The sequence below is a fragment of the Haplochromis burtoni genome, unplaced genomic scaffold (genome assembly GCF_018398535.1).
Source record: "Haplochromis burtoni strain Fernald_Lab_line unplaced genomic scaffold, NCSU_Asbu1 Contig_1, whole genome shotgun sequence".
NCBI lineage: Eukaryota > Metazoa > Chordata > Actinopteri > Cichliformes > Cichlidae > Haplochromis > Haplochromis burtoni.
The window spans coordinates 2752772-2768729 of record NW_024582362.1 but is presented as its reverse complement, the minus strand read 5'-3'; the positions used below and the strand labels follow the sequence as shown (position 1 = coordinate 2768729).

At 42.1% G+C, this 15958-nt stretch overlaps 3 protein-coding genes across 6 annotated transcripts in view; 2 read left to right on the top strand and 1 right to left on the bottom strand.

Moving 5' to 3' along the window:
• Positions 1-5909, bottom strand: part of ythdf3 (YTH N(6)-methyladenosine RNA binding protein 3) — a 7002-nt gene extending 1093 nt beyond the window's left edge. The window contains exons 1-6 of one of the 3 annotated variants that reach the window (XM_005912208.3): positions 5663-5908; positions 5320-5564; positions 4865-4889; positions 4583-4662; positions 2800-4470; positions 21-912 (exon numbers count right to left, since the gene is read on the bottom strand). In XM_005912208.3, the coding sequence (XP_005912270.1) occupies positions 781-912; positions 2800-4470; positions 4583-4662; positions 4865-4889; positions 5320-5343 (1932 nt within the window). In that variant the 5' untranslated portion in view covers positions 5344-5564; positions 5663-5908 and the 3' untranslated portion in view covers positions 21-780. Of the gene's footprint in view, positions 1-19; positions 913-2799; positions 4471-4582; positions 4663-4864; positions 4890-5319 lie in introns of those variants that run through there. The other 2 variants (XM_005912209.3, XM_042223646.1) reach the window with 2 other exon arrangements.
• A 902-nt stretch (positions 5910-6811) lies between these two features.
• On the top strand, positions 6812-11361 carry abhd10b (abhydrolase domain containing 10, depalmitoylase b). Of its 2 annotated transcripts, none has more exons than XM_005912212.3 (5): positions 6812-6948; positions 7388-7574; positions 8412-8523; positions 10345-10482; positions 10573-11361. In XM_005912212.3, exons 1-5 carry the CDS (start codon positions 6855-6857, stop codon positions 10912-10914), a joined length of 873 nt encoding a protein of 290 aa, XP_005912274.1. In that variant the 5' UTR covers positions 6812-6854; the 3' UTR covers positions 10915-11361. The 2 variants fall into 2 exon arrangements, with proteins under 2 accessions (XP_005912274.1, XP_005912273.1); XM_005912211.3 differs by having other exon boundaries at positions 6813-7008.
• A 110-nt stretch (positions 11362-11471) lies between these two features.
• tagln3b (transgelin 3b) lies at positions 11472-15922 on the top strand. The gene is made up of 5 exons (XM_005912213.3): positions 11472-12599; positions 13408-13639; positions 14440-14614; positions 14700-14802; positions 14892-15922. The coding sequence occupies exons 2-5, from the start codon at positions 13460-13462 to the stop codon at positions 15031-15033; spliced, it is 600 nt and encodes a 199-aa protein (XP_005912275.1). The 5' UTR covers positions 11472-12599; positions 13408-13459; the 3' UTR covers positions 15034-15922.
• Positions 15923-15958: the final 36 nt, after the last annotated feature.

Here is a 15958-nt window from a genome sequence, read left to right as displayed (position 1 = left end):
AAAAAAAAAAAACAACAAAAACAGAAAGAGATCATCAGTGGATTGTACCAGAATTGGGGCAGCAAGGGAGAAAAAACAATTATTAAAAAAACAAAAAAACAAAAAAAAACAAAACACCATCTAAAAAGTGCAACATCCCTTTTTTGTAATGGAATAAAGATATATTGAAGCCAAAATCATCTATATTGTCAACATGTAGATGCACTCCTGTGCACAAAGAAGTTGGGATTACACTCAGTAACACTTCACGTCAAGCCCTATAGGTCTGTCAAAAGACTAATAGTCACGATTGTCAGAGATTAAAATACAATAAAATACAGTTTTTAGAAGGCACGTATCAAAGGACTGCCTTTGAACATGTCAGCAAATCTCATTTCTTCACATACAAATTCATATGAATTCTACATATATAAGCAATACTTGACTTATGAATTAAGAGTTTAAGTAATTCTTTATAATGTGTGTTAGAAAATCGCCACAGAATAATTACCAGAGTGCATGTGTTTAAGAGTATAGTGGTTATGCAGCTTTATAAAGAAACCACCTAAATGTAAAGTTTGGCTTCCAAATATTTAAAGGTTAGTGGCAGAATACTAATACTAAAACGATGTATATATACTGTGTTAAATACTGCAATCCAGTATAAACCATACAAATACAAGCACAGCTTCACTTAAAGACATCAGAAAAATCCTGAAAGATACAAAAAAAAATGGTTAATTTAAAAACAAAAAAGCTTCTATAAACAGGGCTAAAAATCACATACTGCTGTTTAGTGATTTATAGTTGGCATGCTGATTTATTTAAAATACACTGGCAGGCAAAGTAATCAGTCACTGAAGTAAGAAATGCCTTGAGCATTTTGGTGTTTGGTGGGGAAAATAAGTGAGACAGCAAGCGAGTGAGTGTCCTCTGTAAGACAAACACAGAGAAAATGACTTTAGAAGACCTAAGGTATGCACTAACCAAATAACGAGCTATGTTTATACTGGCATGAGACTGAAGCAACGACACTCAGCTTGTAGTAATAACTCTAAAGCCAAGTTCCAGACAGCCATACTCAACAAAACATGAGTAATGACAAACAAATACACAAGGGTGTGTCGCAGATTTAGAAGAGTTGGTAAAGACACACTAAAATAGGTAAAATGCAAGTGGGGCATTGGAGTCAAAATAACCCCCCAGAGGCTGATGGTTTTCTCCAGTTTTCAGTCGGAGTAGTGACCTCATTGAAGGTGTCCATATCAGTGCTCTGGGAAAACCAGAGACCCAGGCCCCAGAGTAACTCTATCCCCAGTAGAGGAGCTCTTAGCACAGAAAGCTTCACAAAATGTAGTCTAGACTTGACTTATAGGTCTATATCGCTGCATGAAAAGGGGTCACATTAATTTTAAAAAAGCGTGTAATTCATTTCTTAGTAAAAAGTAGTAAGAAAAAGGGTTTTCCACCTTAACAATCAGCTAAGACTGGGGAATGTATTACATGTATTACAGCTGAGTGGAATTCATCCCATCATGTTATGAGCATCCACACCACAGGAAAGAAGGAGCTTCCCTCTGAGTATTAATCACCAAATTAGTTATGCTAATCAAACCCTGTAACAACATTTCGATCCAAAGTTACTTCTAAAGAAAACACTCTGCGAAGGTGTTTTTTGTGCAGGTAGCTGTGCTGCTTTGACACCTCTCAAAGTTCAGGAAGGATTGGCCAAACAACAGAGAACAATTAACCTTGTCAGCCTTAGGAGGCGGAGCCCTCACTCGGCCGATCCTGTCATGTAGGAGGTTAGGGATACAAAAAGCAGAACGGCGCAGGATGAAACTGGCTTTCTACTGACAGGTTGTTTTCAGAAGCCTGAAAACACTGACTTGAAATATTTATGAGAAAGTAACCCAGCGCATATTAACAAGGTCAGCTGTGAGCAGCCAATACAGCATCAATAGAGCACCAGTAGTGGGGGAGTAGGTGGAAAAGAAGGGAGTGGGTCGTGGGATGGGGTAGGTTTCTAAACGCATTAGATTAGCATACCGGTGAATCTAAGAATGGATGCAGCAGAGAGCTATCAGTGATACCATGTTGTTTGCCTTTTTGGCTGATGTTTTTCCACAGCAGCAGCCTCCCACGGAGTTTCACTACATTTGTGGTACACCACTGTTATTACCACGGTAACATATTTTAGTTTCCCCAATGAGAAGCTTATTCTGTGCTCGTTTTTACTTACAATCTCACCGTGCATTTTTAGAATACATATTCCTGGCAAACTGCGCCGACTGTGCCGTGGCAATTTGCAGACAGTTTGTAGGCCAGGAGCTTATGTTGGTAAAGGCTAATAAAGCATGAGGAGCCAGTGGAGAGCAGGGGCTCGGTGTTCAAAGAAAGATCGGAGCCTGCGTCTGCCTTTGTCTGGCAGAAGGAATGCCAGGAATCTAGACTATTTCAGGAAAACTTAATGCATCCAGCTCCATTTGGGCAGATCGTCGCAATCTCAGCAGCATGAGATGGCTGATGAGAAATCAGTGTTTTCTTGAGCCTGCTTATGAGTAATGGTGCCATGTCAATCTGCTGACAGGCCTCTGGGAACTTCCATTTACAGCAGACTGTTCATTCAGCAACAGGATGTTACAACCTCTGAGCAGGTGGAACAAGATCAGCTGATTACAGTCTGACAACAGCCTGCAGCAGTGACTGTGTGAAAGTTAGCCTCCCTTTGAATTAAAGGGCGATAAAACTGAACTACCTTGGCACATGCAAACAAGATATTTACAGAGGACAAGGCTCTTAAAGCATGTATTATCTCACCTTCCTCAGAGCCTCCTCCTCTTCCTGACGTTTCTCATAATGTGCAAAGTCATCAAAGATTGAGGTGGTATGCTTGTAAGTGGCGATAACTTTAAGCACTTGTTTGGCCTTCTCCAGAGGCACTTCCTGAGTGTCCCTGGAGTTGGTCACTGGCTTGTTGTCATTGTTCTCCAGCCGGATGTGACGCAGCTGGTTGTTGGGCACGTCTTTGATGAAAATCCACTTTACCTCAAACTTGCCCTTCCACTTATCCTGAGACCAGACGCCTGCATAGGCATTGTAGTCCACCGGTGAGCGCATTTCAGCTACGCCACAAAAGTGCCCACTGCCGTTGACACTGAACAACAAGTACAGGGGCCCCTTGTTGCCCAGGGAGCGGTAAGCACCATCCAGGCGCTTGTTGCCATGTTCTGTACTGCACCAGATAGAGTACTTGATTGAGCGGTGGATGTCATCTTCTGAATAGCTCTTGATAATGAAAACGCGCCCATTTTTCAAGTTCCAGTCAAAGTCTTTGGGGTTGTAGTTGTTGAGGGCACGAAGTTTCTCCAGCACTGGGTGCACTTCTCCAGAGCAAGGGGAGGCACTCGGTGGGATTCCAACACAAAGACCAAAGCCCTCGCCACGGTTCCTCGGAGCCACCCAGCGGTTAGGGGGCGGGCCAGGTTGTTGGGGTGGTTGCTGATGAAGAGGCTGAGGGGGTTGGGAAGGAAGGTGCAGGTGTGGAGGACCAGGGGGCAGAGGCTGGGGGTGTTGAGGGGACTGGAGAGACTGGAGTTGGAAGGGTTGGTGTTGGTGTTGGTGTTGGTGCTGGTGCTGGTGCTGGTGCTGAGGCTGAGGGGGTAAAGGGTTCTGCAGTAAGGGCTGTGGCTGACCAAGGAGAGGCTGCTGCACCAGAGGCTGGGGGGGCATCATAGTCTGAGCTAATGGGGGCTTGTTCAGAGAGCCCTTATCATCCCAAGTACCAATGTTCATATTGTGCTTTATAGGGGGTGGGGGAATAGCGGCGCCTCCCCCTATCCCCATGTTGGCTTTGGGTTTGACCTTGGGTTGTGGTTTGGCCGGCTTCTTGGCAATAGCTGCCCAGGAAGCGGGTTTAGGTGCAGAGGAGCTGACAGACGGAGGGAGGTTGCTGGCCGACATGCTGCTCATACCTGCTGTGCCTCCTAAAGGTGAGCCCACAGTTTTGGTGACAGCTGCCACCATGTCTGTACCCAGCTTTAGCCCCGTCATACCCTGCTCAATGCTGCTCAGCACCGGGACCTTACTGAGCTGGGTGTCGCTTCCAAAGCCCGCCTGTCCGTCCGTGATGGCTCGACCCAGCGAGCTAGGGGCGTACCCATAGCTATTGCTGTAGACTGAGCTCTGTGTGGACTGGCCCTGAGAGACACTAGTACCCCAGGTGGAAAAGTCTGCATTGCCCGGAAAAAAGTTGAAGCCGTGCTGCCCAAGGAAGGGAGGGGTGTTTCCCAGGGCACCCGGTTGACTGAAAACACCATCAGGGATGAAGTGTGGCTCGCCATTGCTCATCTGTCCATAGGTAGTTAAGTAGGGCATAGGTGGGTCTCCTGCTGTGGACCAAGCAGCCTCCCCCAGAGAGTAAGGGAAACCAATGGATGGAGCATAGTAGCTGGGCATGTAGGGATCAGACATTGGTGGATAGCTGTTACTCTGTGTGGCCAAAAAAAAAGTCACAGGTTATACAGAGTGACAACAAACAAGCAAGAAAATTCTGTGTGCAAGTCATTTGTCCATAATACATGGTACTCGTGTGCCTCCTTACCTGATTTGTCTGGCCGCTTAGGTAAGGCTCAAAATCATCATCATTTACACCATCCTTTTGATGCATTGATCCGTTTTGCACTAAGATCAGAAACAAGGGACATTCAATACGAGAAATTCAGAAAGAAAGATGTAATCAGAAACATTTTACTCACAGGTTTTCAGCAGCTAAAGTAAACAAGGCTAACATAAATAAGCTGCAGTTTTGAATAGCATGGTAGCTAATTGGACATGAAAACAGCCTGCAGTGCCACACTGGAAACGCCACAGTATAAAGCCTTACCTTTATTTCCTTGTCCTTTAGGTCTCTGAGGAAAAAATACATAAAAAAAAAAGAAAAGAAAGAAATGAGACTAGTATCAGATCACGACAGGAAACAAGAAACACACGCACACTGACAGAGCAGGCTGTATCCCTACATAAATAAATATATAAGTCGACGATCCAGTCAACCTCAGGCTGAAGCATCAGCCCGGATGCTAACATTTACAGGTTGCTTCGTATTATTGACCGGATGTCAAACGCTCTGACATCCAGTAAACGGTGCCGCATTGGCAAACCCACCCGGCTACAGCTAGAGTTGATTAGTAGTACAGTCGGCCTACATTACAGCTAATAGCTATCACACATCAAAGACTTTGGAGCCTGTTTGCCGAGCCAGATCAAACTGTTGTCGGCAAAGTTTCATTCCGCAGCACCGCTAAATCCGTAGCACCGTTCCGCTTCCGACACACGAACCTGATCGACGGTGGTCGCAGACATCCTCCAGGAACCGAAACTGATGGCTGTTTGTGAGACTGTCCACGGCTTCCTCTCTCTCTCCCTCTCTGCACTTTGGTGCTTTGCTGGCTCGTCTCTTCGGTTGTCCAATCACTCTGTTAACGTTACAAGGCGGCGTTTTTTCCCTTTTCCTTTCCTCCTGCCGTGTTCAGATCCTGACGACGATTCGCTGCTTTTGGCAGTTACAAACGGCGACTTTGTGTCTGCGGAGAGGGCGTCAGTTAACGTGTCCGATCCTGCCACAGATGGTGTTTATCAGTCAAGCCCAAACTGACTAGTGCCTTACTGGAATATCCCTTACCATATTCCACAATGGCGGATAGGCTTTTTACTCCCGCTTCCGTTCCGTTCTGCTGCTCCGTGACCTTCCGCCTGTGACGCTCTGAGTCATGTTACAAACTGACACTTCACATGACGGTCACAACAACTTCTCGGCTACCATGTCCGCAGCAGTGTCACCCCCTCTGTTACCCCTACCCACAGTAAAATAGGCACACTGCTTCACTGATTGTAGCTTAGCGCGCATCTGCTAACCCCGAGCACTGGATTGCATGCGTGAAACCTTAGAAACGTTAATAAGTAGTACATTTACTAGTTTTCATAGTCTTCTGTTACTTTTATGTTATATTTTCTTTTTTGGCGTGTGTCTTCTGTTATATTATTTAATATTAAAGATATTAAAATAAATCAAACATGATACATGACACTGCACAAACACTTAAAAAAACACTATAAAACTACAACATGACAGATGATATTTACTCATAAATAAAGGCAGTATTGCTCACAACAGCTATTTTGATTTACTTGATTTGCGTTGCTTATTTAATGTGTGATCCTTTTCTTAAATATTTACGTAATATAATACATAGTTGTATGTAGAGACCTCACTGTTTGTTTTTGTGTGTGCTTTTTTGTTTTCTATTTTTCTGTAGTTATTAAGTTGAATACATGTGTGCACTACAGGTTTGATAATCTGCACACTGATGATTATTATTATTATCTATTTAGTCTTTTTTTAAAACAACTTAATGCGTTTTTGAGCTAGTATTACTAAGTCTGAGTGTTGCTGTCAGTTCAGTGAATGCACTTAAGAATTAAAGAGTGACCAAAAGGGGCTTATAGTTACAGTATGCTTGTTTTAGAGAAATAATAACAAACTTCATTTTAAATATTTTTTTTTCGTGATTGCCAAGATAAAGAAGCTTTACTGCACTGGTGCAGGTGACGACATTTTCTTAAGTATTCCACTTTAATAGCCTTTTGAGGTACCCGCTACCCACCCAAATGTGTAAATGTCTACATTTTCTTTCTTCATTATACTTTTAGTGCAAGTTTAATGCGTGGCTTTTATTGCTAAGGCAGTATATTTCCACTGAAGTAAAGGAATGTAGTACAGGACGCAATGTACATCTACTTTGAACTACAACTGTTATGTGGCTTGAAACGAGGCTCCAACTCTCGCGATATTTCCTCAGTGGTCTCGGAGCAGTATGGCAGCCGTCGCGCTGAGGTCTTGCCGCAGAGGACTTTCGCAGATTTTAAGCAATGGGGGGCTCGCAGCTCTGTCTTCAAAGCGTCTGGAAGGTTTGTTGAGGTGTCCTCTTATGGCAGGAACACTCGGTAACGTTCGTGTGTCTTACAGAGGTATTTAAACACGTCGGAGGGGGTGTGGCTCGCACAGACTGCGTCGTCCTAAAAATATTTTAGGACATGAACGGCGAAATGTTAACGCTCGGAATGCTTTTGCGCCATTTTTGGTCAAATTCTGTAGCATTTCTAAAATGCTTAGAAAGCTAATTACACTCGCTTGAGTAAATCGCTGGTATGTTCCAGCGATGTGAAAGAAATGCCCATGCTCTTGCATCGAGATGAGCTTTATCCTACGCGGGGCATGACATGTGTCCAGCAAAGTTCGCAAAACTGACCGAAAATTCTGTACAGGGAGTCATTAATGTAACAAATTCAATATCAATAAATAATATTCAATGTCAATAAATAACAAAACTAATGTTCTGTGAAACAGAACCCAGGAGGCACAAATCTTCGGTTCAGTATGCTTCACGACCAGATCTCCCAAAGCTGGCCTACAGGAGAGTGAAGGGAAAGAGCCCAGGTGTGGTTTTCCTCCCAGGTTATGGCTCCAACATGAATGGACAGAAAGCTGAGGCGCTGGAAGAGTTCTGTAGGTCACTGGGACACTCATACCTCAGGTAAGTTATCCAAACATATCACTCTGAGAGAGAAGCCCGATGCTGAGCATGGCATTAAATCAAGTTTAAAAAATAAAGCTAAACACAGTCAATCCAAAGCGAGCTATAGGACTGCAAGAGGCACAAATGAAATAAATGAATTGGGGGGGAAACCCATCATCCAACTGATATAGAATTAAAAATAGAGAAATTTGATCTGCAAACAAGAATCAAGTGACCAATAAGTACAGCTGTGTTGTCTTTTAATGTGCTTGTTAATGTTGAAGTTAATAGAGGAAAACACCTCTATATGTAGGAGAGTATTAAAAATATGCTGTTGCTATACGGTGTTTTTGTTTGCACACAATATCAATTTCTATATACCTTTTGAATATACTGTAACTGAGACTTTTTTTTTTGCTGGGATGCATCTTTTATATTAGCTGAAACCAAAACAAGATCTAGTAAGTAAACTGAAAACCAAAAGTATTATAGCTATATGGAAATATATATAGATTAATTGATAGATTTAATTAATCCCACACTGGGGAAATTCACTTGTTACAGTAGAACAAATGTCAGGAAGAAAAAAAGTGAGTTAGAGTTATATGATGGAAAGAAAAATGAATAGTTGTCTGTTAAAGCACGGAGGAATGAATTGATGAATAATTTAATTATCCTAAAAATACCGCCACCTTTCATCGTGTGAAGTCTGAAGTTCCTGGTTAATCAAGTGGCTCCAGTTCTGAACAATAAGAGGCTTGTTAGGTCCACATAAACTTGTCTGTAGCCTTGTATGACTTGCCATTGTTTTAGCTTCAGATATTCACCCACTTTGTGCTATTTGTGGTTTTCCAGGTTTGATTACACAGGACATGGAGCCTCAGGAGGTGTGCTATCAGAAGGAACTATTGGTACCTGGAAAAAAGATGTCCTTTTTGTGTTGGATGAGTTGGCAGAGGGGCCACAGGTAAATATTTCCTAGGCTAATTCCATTGCTAGTTAGAGGAGGTAAGTAATCAGTCAAGTTATGTAAATTTGGAACGGCAGGCTTGGTCATTGGTCCTGCATTAAGATTATCAGGTTCCTGAGAATAATCCTCAAAGGTTTTCATTAGACCAGTAATATCAGACAAACAAATATGTGAAACCTTGAAAATAAGGACCTAAATGCAATAGAGCTTCAATCATTTCTTCAATTTGTTAAATTGCAACTATGTTGTTTTTAATAACCTACAGGTAAGTAATGCATCATCACATTTCAGTGTATTTGAAGTTGGCAATTACCAGAGTCAGTCTGTCTTCTGGCAACATTTATAGTAGGTTTTACCAGAAATGCAGGTATGCTTGCCAATCTCATTTTGCTGCAAAAATAAATAAATAAAGATAATTTTATCTTGTGGGATAAAACAAATATTGATAAAAGGAGGTGATTATTTTATTCTAGTATTCAGCATATTGCAAAAATATTAAATAGACAAATAATGTCATGTCGTGAGCAAAGTATTGTGGTAGTATAGTAGTAGTCCCACTTCTATACTTATGCACATGCACATTTGTGATGCGCACTGAGTCTCCTGCAGCGTAAACTACATTTTGGGGGAGAGGAGGGAGCCGCAGGAGACCCAACGTGCTAAGTAAGGATATTGTTGAGCTACATACGTGTTGAAAATTTGACCCACTGACTCCATTGACGATGCACAATCCTGCAAATGTTTTTTTTTTTTTTTAAATGAGGATGAGTCTCATTTTAGGCTGGGAAGTTGTGGGGTCTTTCACTGACAGTGCTGGGTTTATGTCTGATTACCAATGATCCTTAAAATAAAGCTTGAGACGGTATGATACAGAAGCTGATTGGACCTGCAGGTGGTCAGAGGGCAACAGAAACAGCAGAAGTGATGGGAGCAGCGCGTGGCTCCGCAAGAGGATACAATTAAGCAGTACAGGACTCCAGTGAAAGCTTTATTTTTAATTTTTTTCACATGACTGTAGACCGATAAAACGCATACAAAATACACACAACAAAATACCTAAAATAAGTTGACATATGCACATGACATGCAAAATATTCCCCAATTCAAAACCTAAAGAATATCTTATTGTCCTCTACTGAAAAATTCTGATCTTATAAATGTACAAAAATATTCATAAGGTCAGTTGCTGAGCACGGCATTTCTGTTGCTGCATTGAAAACCCTTCCCTAGAGTCTGTGTGCTGGAGGCTTCAAATCTCTACATTTACGTGTAAGCTGCATACTCAGCCATAGCTGGCAGTAGCCACAGCTACTTGTAATGTCCTGAAATTCTGCTGTTGTTGAAGGTGGACGCGGAGAAAATCTCCCCTTTTACCAGATGAATCTGAAAATTGCCTTCTAGTGTCAAACTCAGCACTTAACGTTATTCTGCACAGTGAATCCAAAGCTAACAAGTAAAGGCAAAACAGGGCTGGGAGCAGGTTTAGTGACACCTCAATGGGTGCATTTAAAATTCTCATTTGCAGTAACTAAACTGGGTTCATGAGCGAATCAATAACAGAGATGTAAAACCTTTCTAAATTCTACCTCCAGTGTTGCTTCCCCCCTCATTTCACCAGAAGATGGCACTGTTGCCACATTGATACCACAGCTTTTGTTTTCAACCGTTCTACTGCATGAATGTGTGGTTTCTTAAAAATGTTTGAAGTGAGGTATCCAAGTTTTTTTTTGTTTGTTTTGTTTGTTTTGGGGGTTTTGTTTTTTTTCCCAACTATCAGTTGAGCTATATTTAATTTGTGGTGTTTTTGCCATCTTGTAGATACTGGTTGGTTCCAGTATAGGTGGTTGGCTTATGCTGCTGGCAGCCATTGCCAGACCAGAGAAGACAGCTGCACTGGTGGGCATCTCCACTGCCGCTGATCATGTTGTCACAGCGTTCAACTCTCTTCCGCTGGAGGTGAGAATATAAAATACAATAACATGTGTAATTCTTTTTTGTTTTAAATATTTTCTCATCTAAGTGTGATATTTCTGTGTTCAAATGCAGACACGCAAGGAGTTTGAGGCCAAGGGGGAGTGGACTATACCCACCAAACACATGGAGGAGGGTGTTTACAAGTTTAACATGGACTTTTTGCGTGAGGCAGAAAATCACTGTGTTCTCCAGAGTCCCATCCCCATCACCTGCCCCGTGCGGCTCATTCATGGGCTCAAAGACGAGGATGTCCCCTGGCACATCTCCATGCAGGTTGCAGAGCGTGTCCTCAGCTCCGACGTGGACGTCATCCTCCGACGACATGGCCAGCACCGCATGTCTGACAAGGACGACATCAAGCTTATGGTCTACACCATTGACGATCTCATCGATAAGCTGACCACTATGGTCTGAGTAAGGAATAGGAAAGTGAGCCAGAGATGTTCCTAAGATTAAAAGATAATGACTTTGTTAACTGGGAAGTCAACCCTCAAGGATATTACCAAACAACGGCATGTTGCACCGCCAAATATGACCTTTTATCCATCTATGTTTTTCATCCCGTACTTCATCATGTCAACATGTTGGAAAATTGAAAACTATATTGTAAGGGAGCCCTCCTGCTAGCTGTTCCCTTGTATCTTCAGGTTGCATTTGTATGTGCTCCAGGTTATTGTATCAAGTGTTACGTTTGGTAAGCCGTTCTTAGGTCTGCCATTGCTGCTGTCTCTGCCGTTGTTCTTACTGTTTGGCTGTCTTTTCCCCTCCTTCCCTCCTCCATCTTTACTTAGAAACACAGTTTTCCTGTGCCTTTTTAATCACTTTTCACCCGTTTTTGGCTAATAAAACCTTTGCACACTAGAGTGCAGGTCTCAAGTCTGTGAAAGTGCACACACAGATGACACAAGCAACATTATGTGGTGACAAAGAGCAACTGAAAGCTGCATTCAGGTGCATTCAGAATAAATTGCACTGGGAGATGTTAGTTGGAAAATATAGTATATTCAGAGTCAGGATTTTTATCTATATTTTTGTCTAACTGGGGAAAATACAAAAAGTCACACCCGAACGTATATCAGCACCATTACTAAGTAGGGTTAAGAATATAGTGATACTTGTACAATGTAAATTGTCAGTGCGAGCAGAAACCAAGAGTTTTTAGTTTCTCTGTATTTGCACAACATTTCTGTTACATAACTCCGGCCTGCTGAAAGGAGCCGCTGAGCTGTTGATTATTAACATGTAACTGGCCACTGGGTGCTCTATGCTCAATGGGGTGAAACCAACCACTTGGGAGCTCTCAGGTCCACATAACTGCAGCAGTGACCTTTATCTTATGGCTGAGCTGGGTATCCAGTCATCTGGCATGCTTAAACTAAACTCAGATGTCAGCTTGTGACTGTATTAATAAATTACATTTACTGTGTTGCTCCTGCTTGGACAGAAGTGTCCCATATTTTAGTTATGTTACCGTGTAGCTGGATCAAGTAAAAAAGAACACTGTCCAAGTTGAACCACGGTGCTCATCCAAGATAAAGCTCAAATTCAATTAGCTATAATGAATGGGTCCCAGTGCTGAAATCAAACAGTCTCTGCACTGTGCAGAAACGCAGGAGGTAGACCAGCACTTTAAAGAACACAACATAGACAACTGTTGTTGAGCAAGTCAGTGTAGCTGCCAACTGATCAGCTATGATGAAATAAAAGAGGATTATCTTGTTTGCTGTGATCTCCATCTACTATTGCCCTAAAGTCGCAGGCAGTAGTTCAAAGATTTGATTTGACACCATCATGTGCCTCTGCTTTGACGAGGATCCGTTCAATGCCGAATGAGCTGAGCGTGCACTACAGTGACCACTATCCTGGAGCGCAGTCACGTCGCAGTCTGTGCTGAGAGTGACTCTGGGGACACCTCCCGGGGGAGCTGCCATATAAAACCAGTGGCTCGCTCCTCCCGGACAAAGTGAGGTCCAGCCTCGTGCCATCAGCACGGATGCTTCAGCACTTCAGCATCCTCAGCCTCAGCTCAGCTTTAGCTCAGCGGAATTAACGCATCGGATACGGGACGAATCTGACCTTTCTCCCTGCTGTCCTCAGTAGTAAGTGCATCATTGCTTTTCACCCCCTCGATAAAAACGCTGTGAGTGCATGACTTTTGCAGCATATAATGCATATATGCAAACAATGCGGCGTCACGGCTGCCATGTGAGCTTTGGACGGCTCCCTTTCTGTTTTAACAAGCTGCAGAATGCGTAGCAATGTGGCATGGTGTTATCAGGTAACGGGACTTTATGTTTCATGCATTACATTTAAGTTTACTGCGCACTTTGTGAACGATGCAGTGAACGGCAGGTGATGTATTCCCAAAACGCTTATGCGTAAAAGGGGACTGACGTAATTAAATTAAACTCTATTGCAGCTAAAAATAGCGCAACGTGAACTTCTGTATATTGTTGGAAGCTCCCTTTTCAAAAAATGAAAAAAAAAAGGATATAAACTTTTCGTGAAAATACATTTGATTATTTAATTTGCGTCATGTTGCCTGCGCGGAGGTTATACTCGAACGGACATCAAGTACAGCGCATCTTTGCGCTCGGTGTGCCGGAAACGGGTTTCATCGTTGCCATAGCAATAAGAGGGCTTGTCCGTGTTCTGGGCGGCAGTGAGAGGACCACACCCATTCTGTGCTAGAGGCTCCAAAGATGTCTCTGGGTGGACCGATGGATGGGAAGCGAGACGTGTGCTGATGTGGCTTTTATCTAAACATTAACATTTTGTTTTATTTAAAAGAATATTGTAACCAATGTGGAAAATTGATTTAGATCAGACAAAATGGTAACATAAAATATAACATGAGAAGATTGCACTGGTGTAATGATTGATGATGAAATCGTTTGTTCTCTTCAGGCAAATTGCACACTGCATAGAAAATATATACTAGATTCCTGGGAGACCCACAATGGCAAACAGAGGGCCCAGTTACGGACTGAGTCGAGAGGTGCAGGAGAAGATTGAGCAGAAGTATGATCCTGACCTGGAGCAAAGGTTGGTCGATTGGATAATTGCACAGTGCGGAGGAAACCTGGAGAAACCACAGCCGGGAAAGCAGAACTTCCAGAAATGGCTGATGGATGGAACAGTGAGTGTCTGCAGCATAGTTTTCTGCTTGAAATAGAAGCTAGCCTTAAATAATTTAGGATAGCTCTGTGAGATTTAAAGAGCCCAAGGTTGGCAAAAGTCTAAAAAAAAAGTTTTTTATATTTTTAATATACTAAAAATATAAAATATAAATATATTAATATTCTCTTTTTATTAGAATTTCTTTATGTACTATTGGCTAAGTTGCAATTAGGTTGTTAAAAGAATACTTGTGTTTTGTGTTATTGATAAGTCACTGATAGCAAACGGCAGTTTGAAAATTGCTAACTACTATGGCTATACTGATCTCTGTAAGCCTCTGATTTAAAAACTCCTCTATCTTCACAGTGAAGATGCTTACCAGTGCACCCTTCACTTTGCTGTCTTTTGCCATGCTCTTTAGCTGACTAATGCTAAAAAAAAAAACTCAGAGAAAACAATCATATGACGCAGATACATCAATTTATGACCTAATAATTAACTCTAGAGATAAGAGTGTAATGCAATCAGAGGCCATTGCATGTTCACAGCAAAGTGACTCAGACTTTTTGTGAATTAGAAGACAGCCTTCCTCTCCAGAGACTACACTTCTTCTCGAAATTAAGCTGTTACTAAAGTACAAATTGGAAAGGGAAGATAAGACTACAACCCAGAATAAAAATGTCCATATTAGATTAGGCGTGTCAAATGACAATGTCTTTGGGTGAGCTATTCCTTTAAGAACCATGAGTCATTAGTATGGTATGGTCAGTATGTTGGTTGATGACAGTCAATACAGATTCCTGACCTCTTTTGTCCCAGATTCTCTGTAGACTCATCAACAGCCTTTATCCGAGGGGGAAGGAACCCATCAAAAAGATCCCAGAGTCTCAGATGGCCTTTAAACAAATGGAGAAGATCTCCCAGTTCCTGCAAGCCGCAGAAGCTTATGGAGTCACAACCACTGACGTCTTTCAAACTGTAGATCTCTGGGAGGGTAAACTCTATCTTCTGATGCAGTCATGTTTACTCTATTTAATAGTCACCAGATGATTTACAAAATGTTTACAATCTGGCTACAGGAAAAGACATGGCAGCAGTCCAAAGGACCCTAATGGCTCTGGGGAGTTTGGCTGTCACCAAAGACGACGGTCAATACAGAGGAGATAGAGACTGGTTCCACAGGTGGATACACAGCGAAACAAAACAAAAAGAACTCAATATCTTCACAACTGCACAGCTAATCCTGTAACCATATTGCTGTTTCTATTCAGGAAAGCCCAGGGGTACCGAAGAGAATTCACCGACGAGCAGCTACGCCAAGGACAGAGTTTAATTGGCCTCCAAATGGGCAGCAACCGTGGGGCTTCCCAGTCTGGTATGACAGGCTATGGCATGCACCGTCAGATCATGTAGACCCATTACTACCCTTGCTGTTCTGCTTCCAGACCTTACTCTCTCCTAACACCACAAATATTGTAGCCCCAAAAACCTTCCTAAGCTTCGTAGCACCTGCCACGTTAACCTCAGTTTCCCTGAAAGTGCTGCTTTTTCCAGACAGTGTTTTATTCACACTTTGAAAAAAATGATGTCAGATGCTGTAGCTCTCCTTCTTTGGACTCTCCTTCCCTTCCTCTCTCCCAGGATCTCACGTGCTGTTTCCTAACTATCACTCTTAACTCCATTTGGTTACTTTTCAGGTCCAGATGTTTACTTTACGTGCAACTCAGTGTTTCAGCATCGGTTTAGTCTTGCAAAGTGTTTAAATAAAATCTCTATACAATGCAAGTCATCAGAGTTGTACATATATTTACGGAAGTACTGTAAGCCACTGTTAGAGCATGCCGTATGCTATGCATTTTTAATTATTGACACATTACATTTCTTTGCTTGTTTTAGGATGGCTACTGTTACCCTGTAATTATTTAGCCTTAAACCTAATGGAACTTAATGACTGACGATGTCTCTGCTATCTTGTCTGAAGACTTGTTGCAGTATCCTCTGTAACCAAATCAACCTCACGTGGTGCCTGGTTATGGGACTACAAAGACTGGGTCCTGATATACTGGCCTCAAATTATAAATGAGAGTCATTCATTCTGAGCCATGCCCTTGTTATTTGTTTGTTAGATTACATATTGTACTGTGTCTCTTTTGTGCGCAACAAGCAAGTAAATGTGCAGTAGCCAACATGTACAACAGTGGACTTTTCATCTCTGATGCCCGTTGATTACACTGCTTGAATGTGCCCTTTTATGTGTATTATATTTTTAAAATATATTTATATCTGGAAGCCTGTAAGAAGAATTATTTAAAAAAAATAAAAAAATAAAGTACAGTAT

What these genes read in the sequence shown, in the direction of transcription:
- abhd10b (XM_005912211.3), top strand. Translation starts at nt 6,855, where the DNA reads ATGGCAGCCGTCGCGCTGAGGTCTTGCCGCAGAGGACTTTCGCAGATT. An exon ending in CTGGGACACTCATACCTCAG is followed by an intron (nt 7,575 to 8,411) that starts GTAAGTTATCCA and finishes GTGGTTTTCCAG; the next exon opens with GTTTGATTACACAGGACATG. An exon ending in AGTTGGCAGAGGGGCCACAG is followed by an intron (nt 8,524 to 10,344) that starts GTAAATATTTCC and finishes GCCATCTTGTAG; the next exon opens with ATACTGGTTGGTTCCAGTAT.
- tagln3b (XM_005912213.3), top strand. Translation starts at nt 13,460, where the DNA reads ATGGCAAACAGAGGGCCCAGTTACGGACTGAGTCGAGAGGTGCAGGAG. An exon ending in AATGGCTGATGGATGGAACA is followed by an intron (nt 13,640 to 14,439) that starts GTGAGTGTCTGC and finishes CTTTTGTCCCAG; the next exon opens with ATTCTCTGTAGACTCATCAA. An exon ending in AACTGTAGATCTCTGGGAGG is followed by an intron (nt 14,615 to 14,699) that starts GTAAACTCTATC and finishes ATCTGGCTACAG; the next exon opens with GAAAAGACATGGCAGCAGTC.